This window comes from Toxoplasma gondii, chromosome X (assembly GCF_000006565.2).
Source record: "Toxoplasma gondii ME49 chromosome X, whole genome shotgun sequence".
NCBI lineage: Eukaryota > Apicomplexa > Conoidasida > Eucoccidiorida > Sarcocystidae > Toxoplasma > Toxoplasma gondii.
The window spans coordinates 4,584,692-4,601,996 of NC_031478.1; the positions used below are offsets into that span (position 1 = coordinate 4,584,692).

General features: G+C 52.9%; 2 protein-coding genes across 2 annotated transcripts; one reads left to right on the forward strand and one right to left on the reverse strand.

Moving 5' to 3' along the window:
• TGME49_234990 (hypothetical protein) lies at positions 1-7,712 on the forward strand. Its single transcript, XM_018780411.1, has 3 exons — positions 1-4,879; positions 5,295-5,551; positions 6,111-7,712. The coding sequence occupies exons 1-3, from the start codon at positions 1,234-1,236 to the stop codon at positions 6,450-6,452; spliced, it is 4,245 nt and encodes a 1,414-aa protein (XP_018635844.1). The 5' UTR covers positions 1-1,233; the 3' UTR covers positions 6,453-7,712.
• Positions 7,713-8,437: 725 nt separating this feature from the next.
• TGME49_235000 (phosphorylase family protein) lies at positions 8,438-17,281 on the reverse strand. Its single transcript, XM_018780412.1, has 8 exons — positions 12,579-17,281; positions 12,084-12,224; positions 11,839-11,958; positions 11,160-11,288; positions 10,883-10,937; positions 10,369-10,424; positions 9,848-10,083; positions 8,438-9,202 (listed from the first exon to the last, which is right to left on the reverse strand). The coding sequence occupies exons 1-8, from the start codon at positions 13,972-13,974 to the stop codon at positions 9,128-9,130; spliced, it is 2,208 nt and encodes a 735-aa protein (XP_018635843.1). The 5' UTR covers positions 13,975-17,281; the 3' UTR covers positions 8,438-9,127.
• Positions 17,282-17,305: the final 24 nt, after the last annotated feature.

A 17,305-nucleotide genomic window follows, 5' to 3' on the forward strand; every position in this document is an offset into this window, starting at 1 on the left:
AAACGAAGAAGAAAGCCAAGGGAGGCTTGGCGTCGAATGTTCAGCGGCGTTAAGGTGCCAACTCACTTGCACACTGCAGACAGCTGTGCAACTCGCAGACAGCGCCGGTCGGGGGTGGTACACGGAAACCTCCGGCGCACACAACAAAAAGGAGGAGACTGAAAAGCTCAACAGCGGACGAGGTAAGTGACAGCAGATAGCGCAAGAGGAGTAGGGCGTTCAGTGGGGTATTTCGTGAAGAACAGAGAGCAGCAAAAGCACCCCTCACTCCTACGTTTCTGAAGCTGCCCTCCAACGCGAGTCGCCTGCCGCTCTATATATAGGGAGGAGACCGGGAGAGGTCGCGAGTGAGTGCAACTCGACACCGACAAGAACAAAAGTCGTTTCGGCGCTGAAACGGGTGGACGAAAGGCGCTCGCCTTCTGCCTGCTGCTTGTCTGTCGCTTCTCTGAACTCGAAAGTTGTTTTCGAGGCTTAAACTGAAGGTTTCTCCGCGCCGCCGGCTGCTCGTGGAGGCCGCCCACCAGAGGGAACGCTGGCACGCACTGGCGACTCTGGAGGAAACAGTCTTCCTGGAAGTCGCTGTAAGTCGCCGCCACGATTCGTACGTCGCGCGCGTCTGCTGTCCATCTTCGGAGGCGAGCAGAGTGGCGTTGTCTCCGCTCTCTCGCACTCTGCGGTTGGCGACAAACGCTAGAGAGCGGTGACTCAGACAGCCAGATGTTTCTTCGTGCCGCGTCGCTCTGCGCGGTGAAGAGGAAACCAATTCGGTTGGCAGGAAAATACTGAGGACGTCGCTTGGGGCGATTCGGAAACGATTGCATCCTTCTTCTTCGCCTAAGGGACAGGAGAGACAGAGTCCTGGCAGGTAACAGTCGACTGACTCGCGCTGCATTCTTTCCTCTCTCTCTTTCGGCCATTTGTGCCGCATGCGCCAGGGCTGTCGTCTTGCTGAAAAGCCACCGTGCAAGAGGTTTCCAGCCTGTCCACGCGCACCGCAGTCTCTTGTTTCCCCTGGGGTGTGTCTCTTTGCGTTTTGCGCTTCGTTGCCGGAGGCGCTCTCAGTCTTGGGCGCTGGGAAGGCCTTTCCTTTTGTCTTATCTCGCTTCCTCGGGATGTTCCTTACTCCCTGTGGTCTCTACCTGTCTACAGTCTTTCGTCCCGTCTCTCTCCGTCACCTCTGTCTCTCTTTCTTCGTCTTGTTTGAATCCTCACCTGTCTCTCGTTGGCAGCATGGCGGAACCTGTTGAGCACAGAGAGGCTGGGTGCCCTGGCGAGGAGGGAAGGACGGCTCGAGAGAAGGAGCGCGGCGGTTGTGTAGGAGAGGCCAATGAGACCCGAGGGGACGGAGAGCCGGCGCGGCTCGACGGAGACACTCTGTCTGCTTTGTCTCCTCGGCCCACACGCCCCTCCGGTGGCCGCCAGGAAGAAACGCCCGCAGACAGGCCGGTTCCGCGGCAGAGCGAGAGAGCGAAGAGCTCCCCTGATTGTTTGGAGACTGCGGAGAGGACCGGGGACAAGGCAAAAGAAAGAAGAGTCGCGCCCGAGGAGGCTGATGGCAGACTGGAGAAGGACGAAGAAGAGCAGAGACAGAGATACCTGAGCGAACAGCAAGCAGGGGCGGACGTAGAGGAGCTGGAAGGAGGAGGCACGAGAACGACCGGGGAAAAACGGCGGGAGAACGAGAGAGAAGCCGAGGGAGACGAGAGAGAAACAGTGAAGGAGGGAGGGGAAGGATCTTCAAGTGGAGGAGTAAGCCGACGACCGAAAATGGCTCGAACCAGGACGAAGGCGGACGAAGCAGAACTCTCCTCTCTAACTGGTTCACCTGTGCCATCTGCCCCTTCTCCGACTACCTCTTCTTCCTCTCCCTCTTCTTCTTCATCTCCCTCTTCTTCATCTCTCTCTTCTTCTTCATCTCTCTCTTCTTCTTCTTCTCTCTCTTCTTCTTCATCTCTCTCTTCTTCTTCATCTCTCTCTTCTTCTTCATCTCCCTCTTCTTCGTCTTCTTCCCGGCCCTCTGTCACTTCATGTGACGCTGCATGCACGGCGGAGACTGCTGGGTCTGCGGCATCTCCAGCGGCTCGGGGCATGTCTGGTCGCTGCGCTGGACGCAGGAGGCGACTCGCGTCACTGTCACCTCTGAACTTTGTCGAGGGAAGTCCAGAGGCCGTTCTTGCGTCCCCTGGGGAGCCCTCAGAGTCTGCAGAAAAGCGCGAGGGAGGCCGCCGCCGGAAGAGGCGCCTGCGGCCTTCCTCGCCGTCGGAGTCGACGCCTCTCGACGGACCCGCAGGCCTTTCTGAAAGGAGACGAGGGCGACGGTCGTGCGCCCCCCAAGCGACTCCCCTTGGAACAAATGAGGATGGTGGAGACCTTGAAGGAGCAGGAGAACGAGAGACTCCAAGCAGCGATACGAGAAGAGAGAAGAAAGCTGCCCGCATGCTCTCGCCGGCCGCGGCTGGCAGTCAGTGTCGACAGAGAACTGATGCGACTCTCTGCTGTCCTGGTGAGGGCCTTCTCTTTGACGAAGGCGACCTCGACCGCACGTTGCGTCCGACTGCACGCGACGCCCCTTGGCGCCATCCCCTTTGGCCGCCGAGGGGACCTCTGCCACCGTGCGTCGCCTCTGCGTCAGCGACAGACGCCCGCGAGACTTGGGAGGCCTTCTTCTCTCAGTGGCTCCACGCAACCTTTGCGGGTCGAGTGGGCGAACCCTCTGGAGGTGGGGAGGCCGAGGAGGAACGGCGCGGCGAGGCTGGAATCGTCTCGGCTGCGAGTCGCCCCTCAACTCTGGAGGCGAGCCTGCCGAGCCTCACAGAGAGTGCGGCAGAAAAGGAAGAGCTGATGAAGGACAAGGAAGAGGTCCAGATGCAGTGTCAGGAGCGGGTGGGTTCAGCGCCGCATGAGATTCGCAGCCTCTTCAACTGTCTCCTTTACGGCCACCCCGATGGTCTCTTTGATCGTTGCGGGACGAAGAATAGAAGACGGACAAGAGACGTGCCTAGCGCCTCAGGGGAAACGAGGGGGGTTTTGACGCCTGCTGCGGATCCGTCTGCGTCTGAGGAGAGACAGAAATGGGAGGAATACACGAAGGACGGAACAGAGAAGGAGATTAACTGTTTTCAGTCGGTTACTCCCTGTCGCCTCTTCTTCTCGCCCGCGCCCCCGCCGCCGCCAGCGCCGAGAAGAAGACTTCCTGAGAGTTTGGCTGCGCGAAACCAGCGGCTGTACGGCGCGCGCGACGGCGCCGAGCTCCTCCAGGTGTACAGACACTTCGCAGCTGCCTCGGGAGCCGGGAGTCGCGCAGTCAGGGAAGACGCGACTGCGGACTCTCCCAGTCTCCGCTGCGAGGCGGGCGACGCTGTGGAGCCGAAGAAGAAAAGACAGGGCGGCAGAGAAGACAGAGAGAGAGAACGAAGCGAGGAGGGCCTGCAGCTGGCTCCAAGCAAGCGGCAGGCTCGAGGGAGGTCGTTGCCAACAGCTTGTCACGGCCCGGAGGAAGGGACAGGAAACGGGAGGAGCGGCGCCGCTGCGGCCGTTGAAGAAACAGGGTGCCAAGCAGGAGGGAAGAGAGAGATGAACAGTCGCAGTCGCGTGGATGAAAGAGGCTCGAGCGATGCCGACCGCAGGCGGTGGGACCGTGCCCTCCAAGTGCTCGCGAAACTGAAGATGGGCCACAGCTGTGAAGCGATTTTCCTCGGCCTTGGAGACCTTTCTTTTGCAAGTCGAAAGAAGCTGTTCTTTCGTCGCCACTTTGACTTCCGCTGGACCTCGAAGAAGAAACTTTCGGGGGAACTTTCCGGGACGGCCGCCACGGGGGAGCTCCCCGCAGCTGCGGCCCGCGCTGCGGACTCGAACGCCGAGGGTTGCCGGCATTCAGAGACACCTTCGGGAGCGTTGGGCTCCACTGGCACCCAGGAGCGGGACGCGAGTCCTTCGGAGGGCGCGGCGGCGGCTGTGAAGGAGGAGACGAGTGGCCTAGACAAGGAAGGCCGAGTCGGCGGGAGCAAAAAAGAAGACGAGAATGCGTCGACGCTCGCGCTTCCTCCGGCCAAGAGGTCGAAGAGATCGCATGCAGGGACGCGGAGTAGCGAAGTTCAGGCCCCGGCGCCGTGGAGCGTCCTGGCGGATCATGAGGAGTCCCAGTCTCTCTTCCTCACTTCCTGGCCGTCCCTGTCGCCTCAGCCAGAGCCCGGAGCTGATTGCGTTTCGTCAGACAGCAAAGAATCGGCGAACAGCAGCGAGTACGGGGGCCTGCGGACTGTCTCCTCTCTCCGGACGCCGCGCCCCTACCGGCCCCTGTGTCTCCTGTCTCTTCTTCAGCGGTCCCGAGCCGTGCGCCGGGCGCGGTTTCTTCGTTACCTCCTCGAGCAAATGGAGCCTCAGTCCTCGTCGCTCCTGCATCTCCTGCTCCTGAAAGGACAGCTCAGAGTGAAGTGTGACCACGACTCCGACCGGCGCGTCGAGTTCGACCGACATGTGTCATGGCTGCTCTCTCGCCTCCCGGGCGATCCCCAGCTCCTCCGCTACGCCTGGTGGGGACGCGGGGGGTCTCCTGGGCTCCAGCGGGGCCTGCAAATTTCGCAAAAACGGGGCGACCTCGCCCTTCAGTGGATCCCCTTGCCTTCTCTCAGTCTGCCTCCCTCTCTCTATCCGACCTCGCTGGGGAATGCGTCGCGGAGCGGCGCTTGGCACGACCGCGGACTCGGCGGGCCTCTTGGGCTCCAAACGCGTGACGAACTTGGAGACAGTTTCGAGGACGCACACGCAGTTGGGGCCGCCGTGGCAGCCGCGGCTGCTGGAGCCCTGAGTGGCTCGACTCCCGGCGTCCGCTGGGGCGGCGGTCTTCTGAGCGGCAGCGAAGGAGACACGGAGACAGGTGAGAACAACGGGGGACAAAGAAAAGGGACCTGGTGATTCGCGGCTCAGCGACAAGCGCACATGGCACGCAAGAGCTCGTGCAGGGAAGGGGGGGAGGGGAATTCATGACTGGCTCCACAAACGCTTCTTCCTGTAGCTCTTGCGTCCGGCACCTTTTTCGTTGAGAGATTTCCAGGAGCAGCTCGGCTGTATAGATACCGGAGAACGGACGCCCGTCGTCTTTCGCCCTCTGTCATCGTTTCCCTGCAGCATCACTGGCGGGAGGACCGTAGCGTCTCCGCCTCCTTTCTGGTATACATGCCTCTATCGTGCTGTGGCCCCTAAGAGGCTTCGCTCACATTGCACTGGGTGTTGTGGAGTTCACGCACATAGGAGCGTTGGTGTCGCCGTCTGTCTCTCTTCGTTTTCCGCAGGGAAAGGAGCTGCGTGTGGGGCCGGCAGCGTCGCCGCAGTGGGCTCTACGACCGCGGTCGGACCGTTCGCGTCAGGGCTCCAAGGGGGGGGGCCTGTCCTGGGAGCCTCTCAGCGGCGGCTGCTCTCTCTCTTTCGGCGTGTTTGTCCTGCCGACGTTCTTTGTCGAGGCCTGGCGACCGGCAGCGTCTCGCTTTCGTGGCCAACGGCGACGGAGCTCCAGGTGCTGCGTTTGCCGGAACTTCTTCTAGATCAGCAGGTACTCATCACTCCCTAGAACGAAGACTCTGGAGGAGAAAACAGATGCGCGTCTCAACTCTTTGCTGCTACGGAGCGTGTGGTAGAGTCCGCTTTGACTGCTTGCATACTATCGGCTAGGTGCCAATCAATCGTGCAAAGTGTAGGTCTGGTCCGCTCGGAGTTGCATCGACTTCTGGAGAAAAAAACGTTGCATCTCAGTGTCGCATATCGGATGTTCAGCCTCCCGCGTTTCTCTCACTCAGAACGCGGATCTGGTGAGCAAAACAAATTCGTCTTCCCAACTGCGAGTGCCAGTGTGACATCCCCACGAGCGAGAAGGAACCTGCAAAACAGCTTCTCTGTGGCAACCGTGAACCGAGCATGGCGAGTGCACCTCGCGCTCGAAGCATGCTCGTCTGCAAGAGATTCCTAGGTTTTCCTCTTTCATCCGCGATCCCGTTGTATGGTCTGGTGGCTAACAAGCTCCGTTTCCTGCCGACGCGGGGCCGGAACAGGAAAGAAGGCGCGCGTAATGTTAGCAAGCGTCGCAGGTATCTTTGCACTTTTTCTTTCTCCAGGTGATGCGTTTGGGAGACACCTTTGTCTGGTCCTTCGAAGGCTGGGTCGCGAACCTCGTGGCCGTCGCCCCGTTCCTGGGTGTCTGCACACCCCATCGCCGGGCGCAGATCGGCATCAAAAAACGTCTCGGGGTTCGTCAACTTCCCAACGCTCTTTTGACCAAGGGGTCCCCGCCGCCCTCTGATTTCGATGAAACACACTCCGGCGTTTCTACTCGCCTCCCGGCCAACGCGGCCTCTCTCCCTCTCTCGCCTTTTCCAGAGAGCGCCGAGACTTCTTCGATGCGAGGGCCTAGAGTCGGCCCTCCGCGGAAGCGCGGCAGAAAGGCAAGAGAGAACTGAGAGCTTGACCTTCAAAAGCGGATGCAACATACCAGAGTGTATGCGCTTGCCCAACAGAAAAGGGGCTCTCGGAGGCTATTGTTCCGATGCTCAAGAATAACGTTTTTGTGCATGCATGCTTCTTCACAAACGGAAAACTACGGAGCCATCTCGGTACTGACAGAGTTGCGTGGAGAGCGAGAGGAGCAGTTGTGTGAGCTAGGACTCTCCATCGGATCATCTGTTTCTTCGAGTTTTAAAGACACAGGCATGATGGAGGGGAGCGAGTTTTCTTGACAAAGGCGAACAAGTAGATGCGTCCATGTGTATCGATGGATGAACGCTCTCCGTGTCCGCGATCAATTTTCGAGGACAAGAAACAACGAAATCCTTTCAACCGTAGACGGCAGACAGGGACTGAGTCGAGCCAAGTCCCTGGCTATATATGTATATATACGTGTGCATACGTACATACAAACATCCATACATATCTTTATGTATATGTATCTGTAAATATGCTATACCGTTTAAATGTTGTCACTGCAGGATTGATGAGGGGGAGAGACTGGAAGGCGAAATTTAACTTTGTATGGCGATCGCCCTGGGACTCGATTACTACACCGTGGGCATGCCTTCCTGCTTCTTTTAGTCCGTATTCCACCTCGTTATTATGACAGTTTCTTAGTGATCGCGGGCGCATTTTTCGAACCCGTTGTTCCCTCGAAAACTCTCCAGAAACAAACGGAGTCTTCAACGAGTGCGGAGTGGGAGGGTCGAACGAGTACAATGGTTTTCGTTTGCTTTGTCGCTGCATTCTCTGCCGGAGTTTTCCCTTGTATGTCGATTTCTTGGCAATATTACACCGGGTTTTCTTCGCTCTTGTAAAGAGGCTAAAGCGCGATGAAACTCCTTGACGTACACGTGCAGTTGGTTTGTCTCTGTACTCATTTATGTCCAAGAGTTTTGACAAGCTTCTTCGGACACGCTTCTGAGACATCGGAAGAGCGTCTCTGGTGGAGTTTGGCCGTCGCTGGTGGAGTTTGGCCGTCGGTTTTTGTGTGACTGTTTTTCGTGCATGCGGCTGAAGGGCCGTCACCGACTTGTCGTATTCCGATTTTTTGACTCTTGCATTCTCTTAGACTGGGAACGTCGCACTGTCTCACATTTCCCCAAATAACTATTTCAATCACGCTTCGTGGCCACAGACGCTTGTCTGTTTGTGGTAAACGATTTACGGTCAAAGATTTGTGAAGCACCACGAGGCTGCCCGAACTACTGGAAGAACGCAAACGTCGTTTGGAATAGTTGTGCAAAAGTAGCACCTTGATATGTGTTTAGAAGAATTCACGGACACAGTAACACCTTGGGAGAAGTTTCAACCTGCTTTACAGGAAAGAGCACTGTGGGTGGGTACATGGCGCACCGATGGACCTTTTTATGTACACTTTACATATGCATTCTTCTAAGGCCATCTGCTTAGTCCAGTCGTGGTTCATACGCCGTTGTCGGCAGTTTCTTGCCCCGAATGAACTTATGGAAATACGTCTACATATAGATCAGTGCAAATCGACGTGCCGATCTGCGGTGACAGAGAAGCATTCGCGTCGTTTCGAAACACAGCAGTGAATATTGTATCAGTACGTTTGCAGAATCCATTACCAAATCCACTGTCGTCAAAATGAACAAATAGACCTTGCTATTCCTATATAACAAGAGGAAGGTGATACTGAGGGAGCTACAGACATTGCAACCATCCGTTTCTGTTGAATTCGCTGTTTGACGGATGAACGGGCTGTCGCTGGGATGCTGAATATTAGTTGACGACAACTATCTGCATGTTCTGTTCGTGATGACTGACGTATAATACTTTGGCAGTATCTACCACTGCGGTCAACGGTGAAAGTTGTAACTAGTGTTCCTGTCGCACTGAAGGCTTCTGTGGAAAGTGGGCATTGTATGCCGGCGAAAGTTGTATGATGCCTTCGCTGTAGTGCTCACTCAATTCGGCTCTTTAGAGTCTTGGAAAACACTCGGGGTCGTGCTTTCTGTCTACACGCAAATGTGTATGGACAGACTCTCGAATGTGAAGAAGAATAGGGCTTACAAAAAATAGGTACATGTGTGCAATGATCGTTCATACAATGGCGCGAATGTATATCGAATGACGTCTGGCGGCAGTGGAACTGCGGGTCCTGTTTCATGCTCAGAAGAACGCCGAAGCACACCGTTTTCAACGTTGTTTGAGCGCAAACTGACGCACAGGAAGCAACTATTTTATGGACACAGCGACGACCTTCTCCCCATCACTGCAGCCCAAGCTAGCGAAACATTGCTTGGCAACTAAGGACACGTGGCGTACCGTAGGCTCTCTTGCCTGCTTGGGCGCAGCAGGGGCAGTAGAGGTTCTCCTCTTCAATTGAACGAGGCATGTAATAGTCTTGTGTGTAAAAAGAAAAACAGACGGTTTCACACACACACCTAACCATCATCGACGTACACACGTCTAGAGTCGGATATGTATGCATATGCGAGCTGATGCACACGGCAACACACGTTGGGGTATCTAGTACACATGGAGAATATCCTAGCAGCACTAAGTTGTTGTACGTCTTGCTTCATTTTCTTTTATCTTCAACTCGCGCAAATGTAAAAAGGGTTAATTTTCTAAAACTCAGGGAGGTGTCGCGGCGGACCATTCACATCTGTACGGATACCAAAGCGTCGAGGCAGGCTCTACCTCCAAGGAGCACTCGCTCGTTCAGCACTTCTGCCTGAGCAAACAACATGCAAAAGGCAGAGGGAAGAAAGGAAAACCGAAATCGCCACTAAACGCAATTGAGCTGACGGAGTGCATGTTGTCACTAGTATCAGGCGGTATATTATGAAAAAAAATCAGGAATGTTATAGGAACAAAACACTTGGTCTGTCGACCCCATTTTATCGCTCAAAAAGTCGAAAAGAAGTGCAAACCCCCGTATTTTGAAGAAGCGGCACGCGCCTCGTGGCGGGGTGCATAACGAAGGCGAACAGTAGTGCACTGCCACTCCCGAATGAGAATTTTCCTTCAGAAGAAATACAATTGTTTGGGATTAACGGCAGTTGTGCCTTTAGAGATATCAACACTTTGTGTCCATCTGTTCGACTGTCACACGATTGCGCTCGCGTGGCCGTGCTGAAATGTTAAAAATTATGCGGGCAATCATGCATGTTGTAGGTGCTTGTGTACGTGTGTTCGCTCGTTGGAAAATGCCTTTTGATCGTTGTAGAGACAGAGACGGATATACACACACAGATGGAGATCCATATGTATGTACTCCTACAAAAGAGCAAGCCAACGTCCACCAACACATGCTTGTTGATCCTCTGTGCATTGCAATCTTCATTAGAATGGAACAAGTCTTCGTCGAACAACCTACTGTGATTGGGTGAGCGAACTGATCGTTTGTTCTGTGGCTGATTCCGATATGCGCAGCTGCGGCTTTTACGGGTTTGAAACGCCGATTCGCCAAATGAAGAAGTTGGTGGCTTTCCATGTCCATGCTGTCAACTCCGTGGGAGAGAAGCTGATCTATGAGTTTCTCGTTTCTGTCATTGAATAAATTGTCCACGTGGCCTTGACATGCATAAAAATTCTCAGCCGAGGCATGAAGACCTGAAAAGATGGAGGGGCATTAGTGCACACATCCACTGATCGCAGTCGCACCAGCGTCGTCTCAAACTCTCTCAAACTCTTGTTAAGCACTGGCTCAAGCGGTTCGTTTCTGTTGCTGAAACGCTTGCTTGTACTTGCAGATATGTACGCGCATGCAGTTTACCAATATTTCTACACAGAAGCGCATGCAGGATTGCATCTCCGTTTTTGTCTTCATCCGTGAAAATATTGATATCCACACACAAGCTCTGTGTAATGCATGCATGGCAGACGATTCGGTCTTACCTAAGTGAAGAAGCGAGGGATCGTCGACAGCTTTGGAAATGTTCTCAACTATGCGGCTGCGCAAAGAGGAAAGGGAGTTGATCACGGGAAAAATTGCAATGGGGACTGAACTAATTGAGTCTGGGTCCGAAACGGAAATCACCTTGGAGAACAGATTCTGAGGGCGTAGATGGAAAGGGAAGGCTTTCCTCGTTGTTTCGTCTCGAAGAGCAGAAACCTCTATGCTTAGGTAGATAGCACCGGCAACCATATTCTTGTGCCACTGAAATGTGTTTCTCTAGGGCGAACTTGCTCCCTGTCGTAGAGTGATTCCGTGCTCTAAATCGCCCCTGCTAGACCCAGCCCAAGGTATCAGCATATGGGTGATGTGGATGCAAATGAATCCGCTTGCGCAAGTGAAATGCGTACGTTCGCCTACATACATAGATACCAACAACAAACGCAGACATGGCTACTGAGTCAGGGCCCAACACTTCTCCACACCAGGTTCGTGTGCCTCTTCTGGAATACTTACTTAGAAAGTTCGTGGTCTGGTGCACACGGGCGCGTAATGACGTATGGTGACACACCTGAAAGGGAAAAACAAATGCCCATCAGACGCCAACAGCAGCGTTCGGATACATGAAAAATACGAACGTACCTTACAATATCTCTAGAACGTGTCATGTATTTTTTATATGTGCGTATCCTTATCCCTTCTGCACAAGATGGCATGGTGGAGACGGGGAACGGGAGGACTCTGTAGGCGACAATACGGCGCACTGTCTACGAGAAGTCACAGTCATCCTTACCCTTTAGGCAAGCGCCGTCCTCCATAGAGCCATCGAAGAAAGTGTAGTCGTTGTAGCACCCCATGACGCCCTTTGTTGCGACAACTAGGCATCCCGGGCGCAGACGTGGATTCAAGAGCGAACAGGTTCCTGTTTAGGAGAACCATGTGAGTTTCGCCAGTCAACGAGAGGCACAGTGTGCAGAACCAAACAGTCCTCGTGATCCACTTTCACTACGATGCACATATTCTATTATAGAGTGGTGTCAAAAACCGGGAATGTTACTGGTTCTGTGTCATCCGTTCACACGAGTACAAGGAACTACACAGATTATATGCATACAGTCAACCGCAAGTACACATATATAAATACACGGAGGATGCTAGTGGCATGTTCTGTAGATGGACAGATAGACGTAGGAGCGTATACATCCGCATTAGTGTGCTGATACGTACGCGCATGCGTCTATTCGTGTAGCCGACATTCATGACACATCCCGTCGGATGTCAGGTAACTCCAGGTAGCCATATTCCCCGCCGAGAAAAAAGTAAAGACGCCACGCAGCACTGCCACAGGTGAATATGCGATCAAACAATCGGCAGCCCCGGCATTTAGGACCACAAAACTAGCAGGTTGAATTTTCCAGGAAATGAAACAAAACTGTCGCCTGATCCCATGCGGTGTTACCGTTGCAGCGTACCGAGTCGAACAACAGCCAAAGGACCGTCGGTGATGTATGAGACTTCCCGCATGAGAAGCTCAATCATTGGTGCCCCCATGCCAGTGGCAATGATAGAAACCTTGGTGCCTTTGTAATAGCCTAGAGGCAACAACAGAGTGAACTGAAAGGCGGCTGGGTTTAAAGTCTTATCTCAGTTATAGGGCAAGGCCCGACAGAACAGCACAACTGACATTCAAACTGCTTGCGTGTTTCTGTCATTTTACCCGAGTGTACTTTGAAGAATCGAGAGCTCGTGAGACTCAGCCGACTGCGCTTTGCTTCCAGAAGACTATCGGCGAGAAAGTCCGCTCTCGCGGTGTGCCCGACAGTAAGAATTCTTGGGTACACGTCGCCTCTCCGCACACCTGAGGGATGTCAGGAAAGGCGGAAATACCCCAGTGAGTCCCAAAACTGGCACCAGCCAGGAGACCTGTCCCTACATCTGTCCATTAGAGCGATTCAGGCTCAAGCAGGGAATTACCAGTCTAACTGCATGTATGCATCAATGAGTACGCCGTAACGTGAATAGATGCCTAAAAGGAAAGACGAGGGTGATACCAGGAACACAAAGAGGAAGACAGTGGTAGAAAATAAGGGTGAGAAGAAAGAAGACAGGCCAGTGGACAGATGAAAACCGATTCAGACATGTACAGCTGCATTGGCACTCATACATACATTTGAGTTGTAACAGATATCTATTTCAAGGTGACCGTGCTCACCTAAATGGTAGACATGACCGCTAGGAAGAAGTAGCGCATGTCGAAGATCAACCTTGGATTCATCTGGGTACATCCCCCGATCTTTGCTGCTGGTAGACGCTTCGAGGTCTAGCTGGATATCATCTTCCCTTGTGCTTCTTCGTCTTTCTGGTAACCGAATCGCCTCTTTGTCTGTTGTTTTCTCTCGACTGCTGTTCGTGATTCTGGCCCCAGAAGTACCTCTTGCCATATCCCTCTCAACACCGCTGTCGTAAGAGCCCCTTCTTGTGTTTCTTCCCCCACTGCTATTACGACCACGAATCATATCATCTTGGCACTCTGTCAAGACTGAAGTCACCGTCGACGCCCGTGGAGAGCCTTCCTCCCTTTCTCGTCCTGCTTGTTTCTCATCGTATCCAAGCCCCCCTCCCAGGGCACTCCTAAAACTACTCGTACCGGTGCTGGTACAGAAGTTTCTTTTGCTGTCATGACCCGAAAGAGAAAACTCTGGGTTTGCCTCTAAGGCGGCTGCGCGTAACTCCATTTGACGCGAAGACACACGGTCCATGGCGTTTCGTCCTCCGCTCGACAAAACATCCTGGGCGGAGGTCGTAGGCGGAGAATGCCTACTCGCATTCGATGAAATGGAAGTACTGAGGTCTTCAGCGTGCGGAACGGGGTACTGAGTGCCAGTGCCAGTGCTCGATAACAGAGTTGGTGTTTCGTTTGTTGTTTCCCTGGTTCTCCTGGTGTTTCTAATTACACTACTCGATGAGACAGCTGCTCGATTCTCAATACTATGTCTGCTCAGGGTGGTATCTTCAAAAGAAGCGACGGATTCTGCCATCCCATCAGCGTCAATCTTGCCAGAGAACATGGGTCTTTTCTCGTCTCTTGGAAAACTCTCGCCATCATGAGCAAGCTGGCCGCGTTGCCTTAGACTAGCTCCCTCTTTGGTGCGCGTGAGAAACGAAGGAAGTTCGCTTCTTCTGTGGCTACTGGTGTTTGACATCTTTGTCTGTGCCGTGTCGCTTCGTGCCGCTCCCATGCACGCGTTTGGAAAGCTGAGTCCACCACCATCCCCGGTCTCGAAACTCGAACTTGAGAGTTCGGCTGTGATCTGGCTGCCTGAGCTCGACCTTCGGTCTCTTTTGGCGCTGCCTTCTGCGAGAAAATACGAGCCTCCGGTAAGCGAATATGTACTGTGGGTCTCCATATTTGTCGTCCCTCCTAAAGAAGAATAAACTGAAGCAGAGGGAACATGTCTTTCGAAAGGATACGTAATTCGAGGATGCGGCGCATGCTGTTCCACTATGTTCCTTACCAGCAAAGAATGCGGAGATGTTCTGCTCCTCGGCCTCTCAGTATGGCTACTGCTACCACAACTCTGATAGTCGATTTCCACTCTCCCGGGCATGTGGCATGCTCTGCTGCCTATTTCGTCGCTCTCACTCAAAACAGTGCTCTTCTGTGTAGTCTGCCCGTACGCATTTGCCTGGGCACTTGACAGAAAGGAAAATAGTTGGCGAGTCAGAAAAGAGCCACGACTTCTTTCGTCCCCGGAATGACAGATGTCAGCCCACGTGGCTTCATATCTTCATGACGGACTCCGCGAGCGAACACACGCTCAACTTCTCGACCTTCTCCCTGAAAGCTTCCAGCCTGATTTTATCACATCAAAAGACTCTGGAAAGGCGAACGCGGCGAAAACGGATTGACCGGGTTATTGACTTTGGAACATCAGCAGAAGTCCTTAAGCCGTGAGAAACGGAACAGGTAAGTAGACAATATCTGTCGAGGACGAAGAATATGACTGTAGCTCTAATTGAAAGAAGCTTCTTTCGCATTGGTATTTAGTTTTTAAGACGTGTGAAAAGGCGCGTCGACCGACACCGTTTTTCAACTGGTACTGTCACAGGAAAATTCAACTTGAATACCAGGGCACCACCACTTTTGGTATTGGCGCTGTTTGGTGATCCGAGTACGGGCCAAAGTCTTTGCATTTTGCTGTCTAGCCAAAAGTGGTAGGATATGGTGATTCCGTAGACTGCTTTTTGGGCGAACAGGGCTTTCCCTCTAGCCAGCCATGCGGTTCGCTCCCTTAAGACGTATCGGCGCATAATTATTCATCCCGCACTGTGATCACATGGTCGTATACCAAAACACGAAACGAAGAAGTTCAATTTACACCCACCACTGTAACACCGTGGGCAACGATAATGGAGCAATCTCAGCAGAGGCTGAATAGAGCACAGCCGTATTGCTTTTCGGAAAAAGGAAAGACGGCGTACGCGGAGAAAAGTACACGTACCTTACTTTGAATATGACGACGTTTGAAATGGCAAGCATATCAACGCAGGAATGATACTGGTGCGTTGTCTTCCACGTTCTAGCACCACCAGAGATGTGTTGCTGTGAGACACAGTATGCAATTCAGGGGGATGGGCATCTACAGGCCCCAAAAGCGTGACCCCCGCATACGATCATTTTCGGAATTCAACCTGTTTCTCGTTCGCTGCTTCTGGTTTTTACCACAAACTTGGTTCACACGGTCCTCCGCAAAATATATCAAGACTGCTTAAATATAAGTTGGGCCCAGTGGTGAGGTTTTCCAAAACCAAAAGAAATGGAAACCATTCCGTTTTATTGCATAATGTGCATTCAATTGAAGCCTGGTGGTAGATAGACTTGGGAGGAAGGAGCCCCCGGTGGTCTGGCGGCTGACCCTAGTTACACGCTTACACGACGGCCTATTCTTGTGTTCCCAGTATGGGACCTTGTTCTTTGGGATATGCTTTAGTTTCTGGGAGGAAAAATCTTGAAGCAAACGCACAGCACTAAACATCACCGAGGTGACAAGCTTATGAAAGCCTTCCGAAACGTGGGTGCTTCTATGGTAAATGCCTGGTGGAGAGCTTTGGGCATTGGCCGCTGGTTTTACCAACGGGTAGCCAAAGGTCTGAACACTTTATGATCCAAGCGTTGCTCGACGGCGTATCACTGAATACAAGGAAACCTCGCATGCCAGTACACTGTTAGACTGCAGCAAACGAGTTTCACAGACCTACTCACACGTGATGCCGAGGAAGACATGGCAGTACAGTAACTTCGCCTTACTGTAACCTGGACATTCACGTCACGGAAAAGACAGCTGTCGCTCCTCTGAACTGTTCAACACCCAATTGTTATACGTTGCAGGCCACGTGAAACAACCTCTGATACCCCAGGTTCCAGAGAAATTTACTGCGAGAACTGAATCAAAGCGACGCATCATAGAGAAATGGTAACCGGGACGATACAAGAAACGTGCTGACTGTCGCTTGTCATCGTGTCGGCGGAAACGCAGGCACATGTTCACCTTCACGTTGAAGGTGAACGGAAAACTAACAAACGATGCTTATTGCCACCACGTTTTCTGCTTACGGTGAGTAGCATACCCAGCAGCACCGTACCAAAGCATCCGCGCTGCTGTTCAGCCCAGAAGCGAATTTAGGATGTATGCATTCCACCTATTTTCACAACGATATGAAGTTTTTTGGAGGGCTCCGCGTTTTGCCGGGGCGTCCTTCGGTTCACTCGCTTGCTTCCGACACTGAATTTCGTTTTATACTGTAATTTATTTGGTTCTTCAGGAACGATGGCAAGCGGTCTATGTGCGGACGTAACCTTCCCAAAACGTCGCTCCACACGATTCCAGCTCAGAGTGCATCACCACGCTAGACAGTGTTTAAATCAGATTCAGGTTCATTCGCGGCACCCAAAAAGATGTCGGTAGCGCAGAATACATCAAATCAAAAACTTAACGAAGGTGAAGAGTCTGCATTCACAAGGAATGCTAGATAAGCGTGCTCCTCCTGGAGCCGCTGTTTTGCGGAGACCAGGGAGAGGCCTGAGGACTGAGTCTAAGCGCCGTGCGCATCCCATCGTTTCGTGAGGTTGTTGTTAATGTGGAAATGAATCCCAAGCGATATTCGTTGCTTTGACACACGAAATTCAACGATGAATTGCAAACCATGGAGAATGTGTACGGTGAGGGCAAGGGGGAAGGCACAGTTCAAGCAATCACAAAAATGAGCTCCACAGCTTCCAGCATCAATCGTAAATCCTTGCGGTCACGCGGAGTCTCAAAAAGATCCATTTTCATTCCCTTTACCGGAGCTTCCCAGCACTGCATTGGATACCCAGGGAACTACGACAGCAGTATCTACAGTTGCTGTACACCACCGTACCTGATCATAATCTACTGTTCCACAACTTAAGGGAATGTAGGCGACCTGCTGCGTGCAACGTACTAGTCCACGCCACAGCAGAGGATGCTTCTTAAGTTGATTGTTCTCCTCGCAGCCCCACGGTGCCCTCGACAAAACTGCACAGTGCTGCCAAACAAGGGAGGGTGCCATATCAGGTCCACAAAACGTAGATTTCTGGCAGGAACGGACTCGAGCATGGGAAGACGGCTTAGAGAGACCTGCCGAGCAAGAAAATCCTACATGAGACCCGGTACGACGCTGCACGTACGAGGAGCCTGCGACGCTGCATTCATTTACCAGGCAAACCCTCTTCTAACAAACACGGCAAAGAATGCCTTTCTTCAAAATGGAAGACACACACACCTCGGACAGCAACGGAAAAAGAAGTGTCAGCAAGTAGCGCCCATTCATGCCCTTTTCAAAGACAGAAAATACTTTACCTCCACACGAGGACGAACGCAGAGTCCGGCCGCGACGAGCACTCCTCCTGAAGAGCGG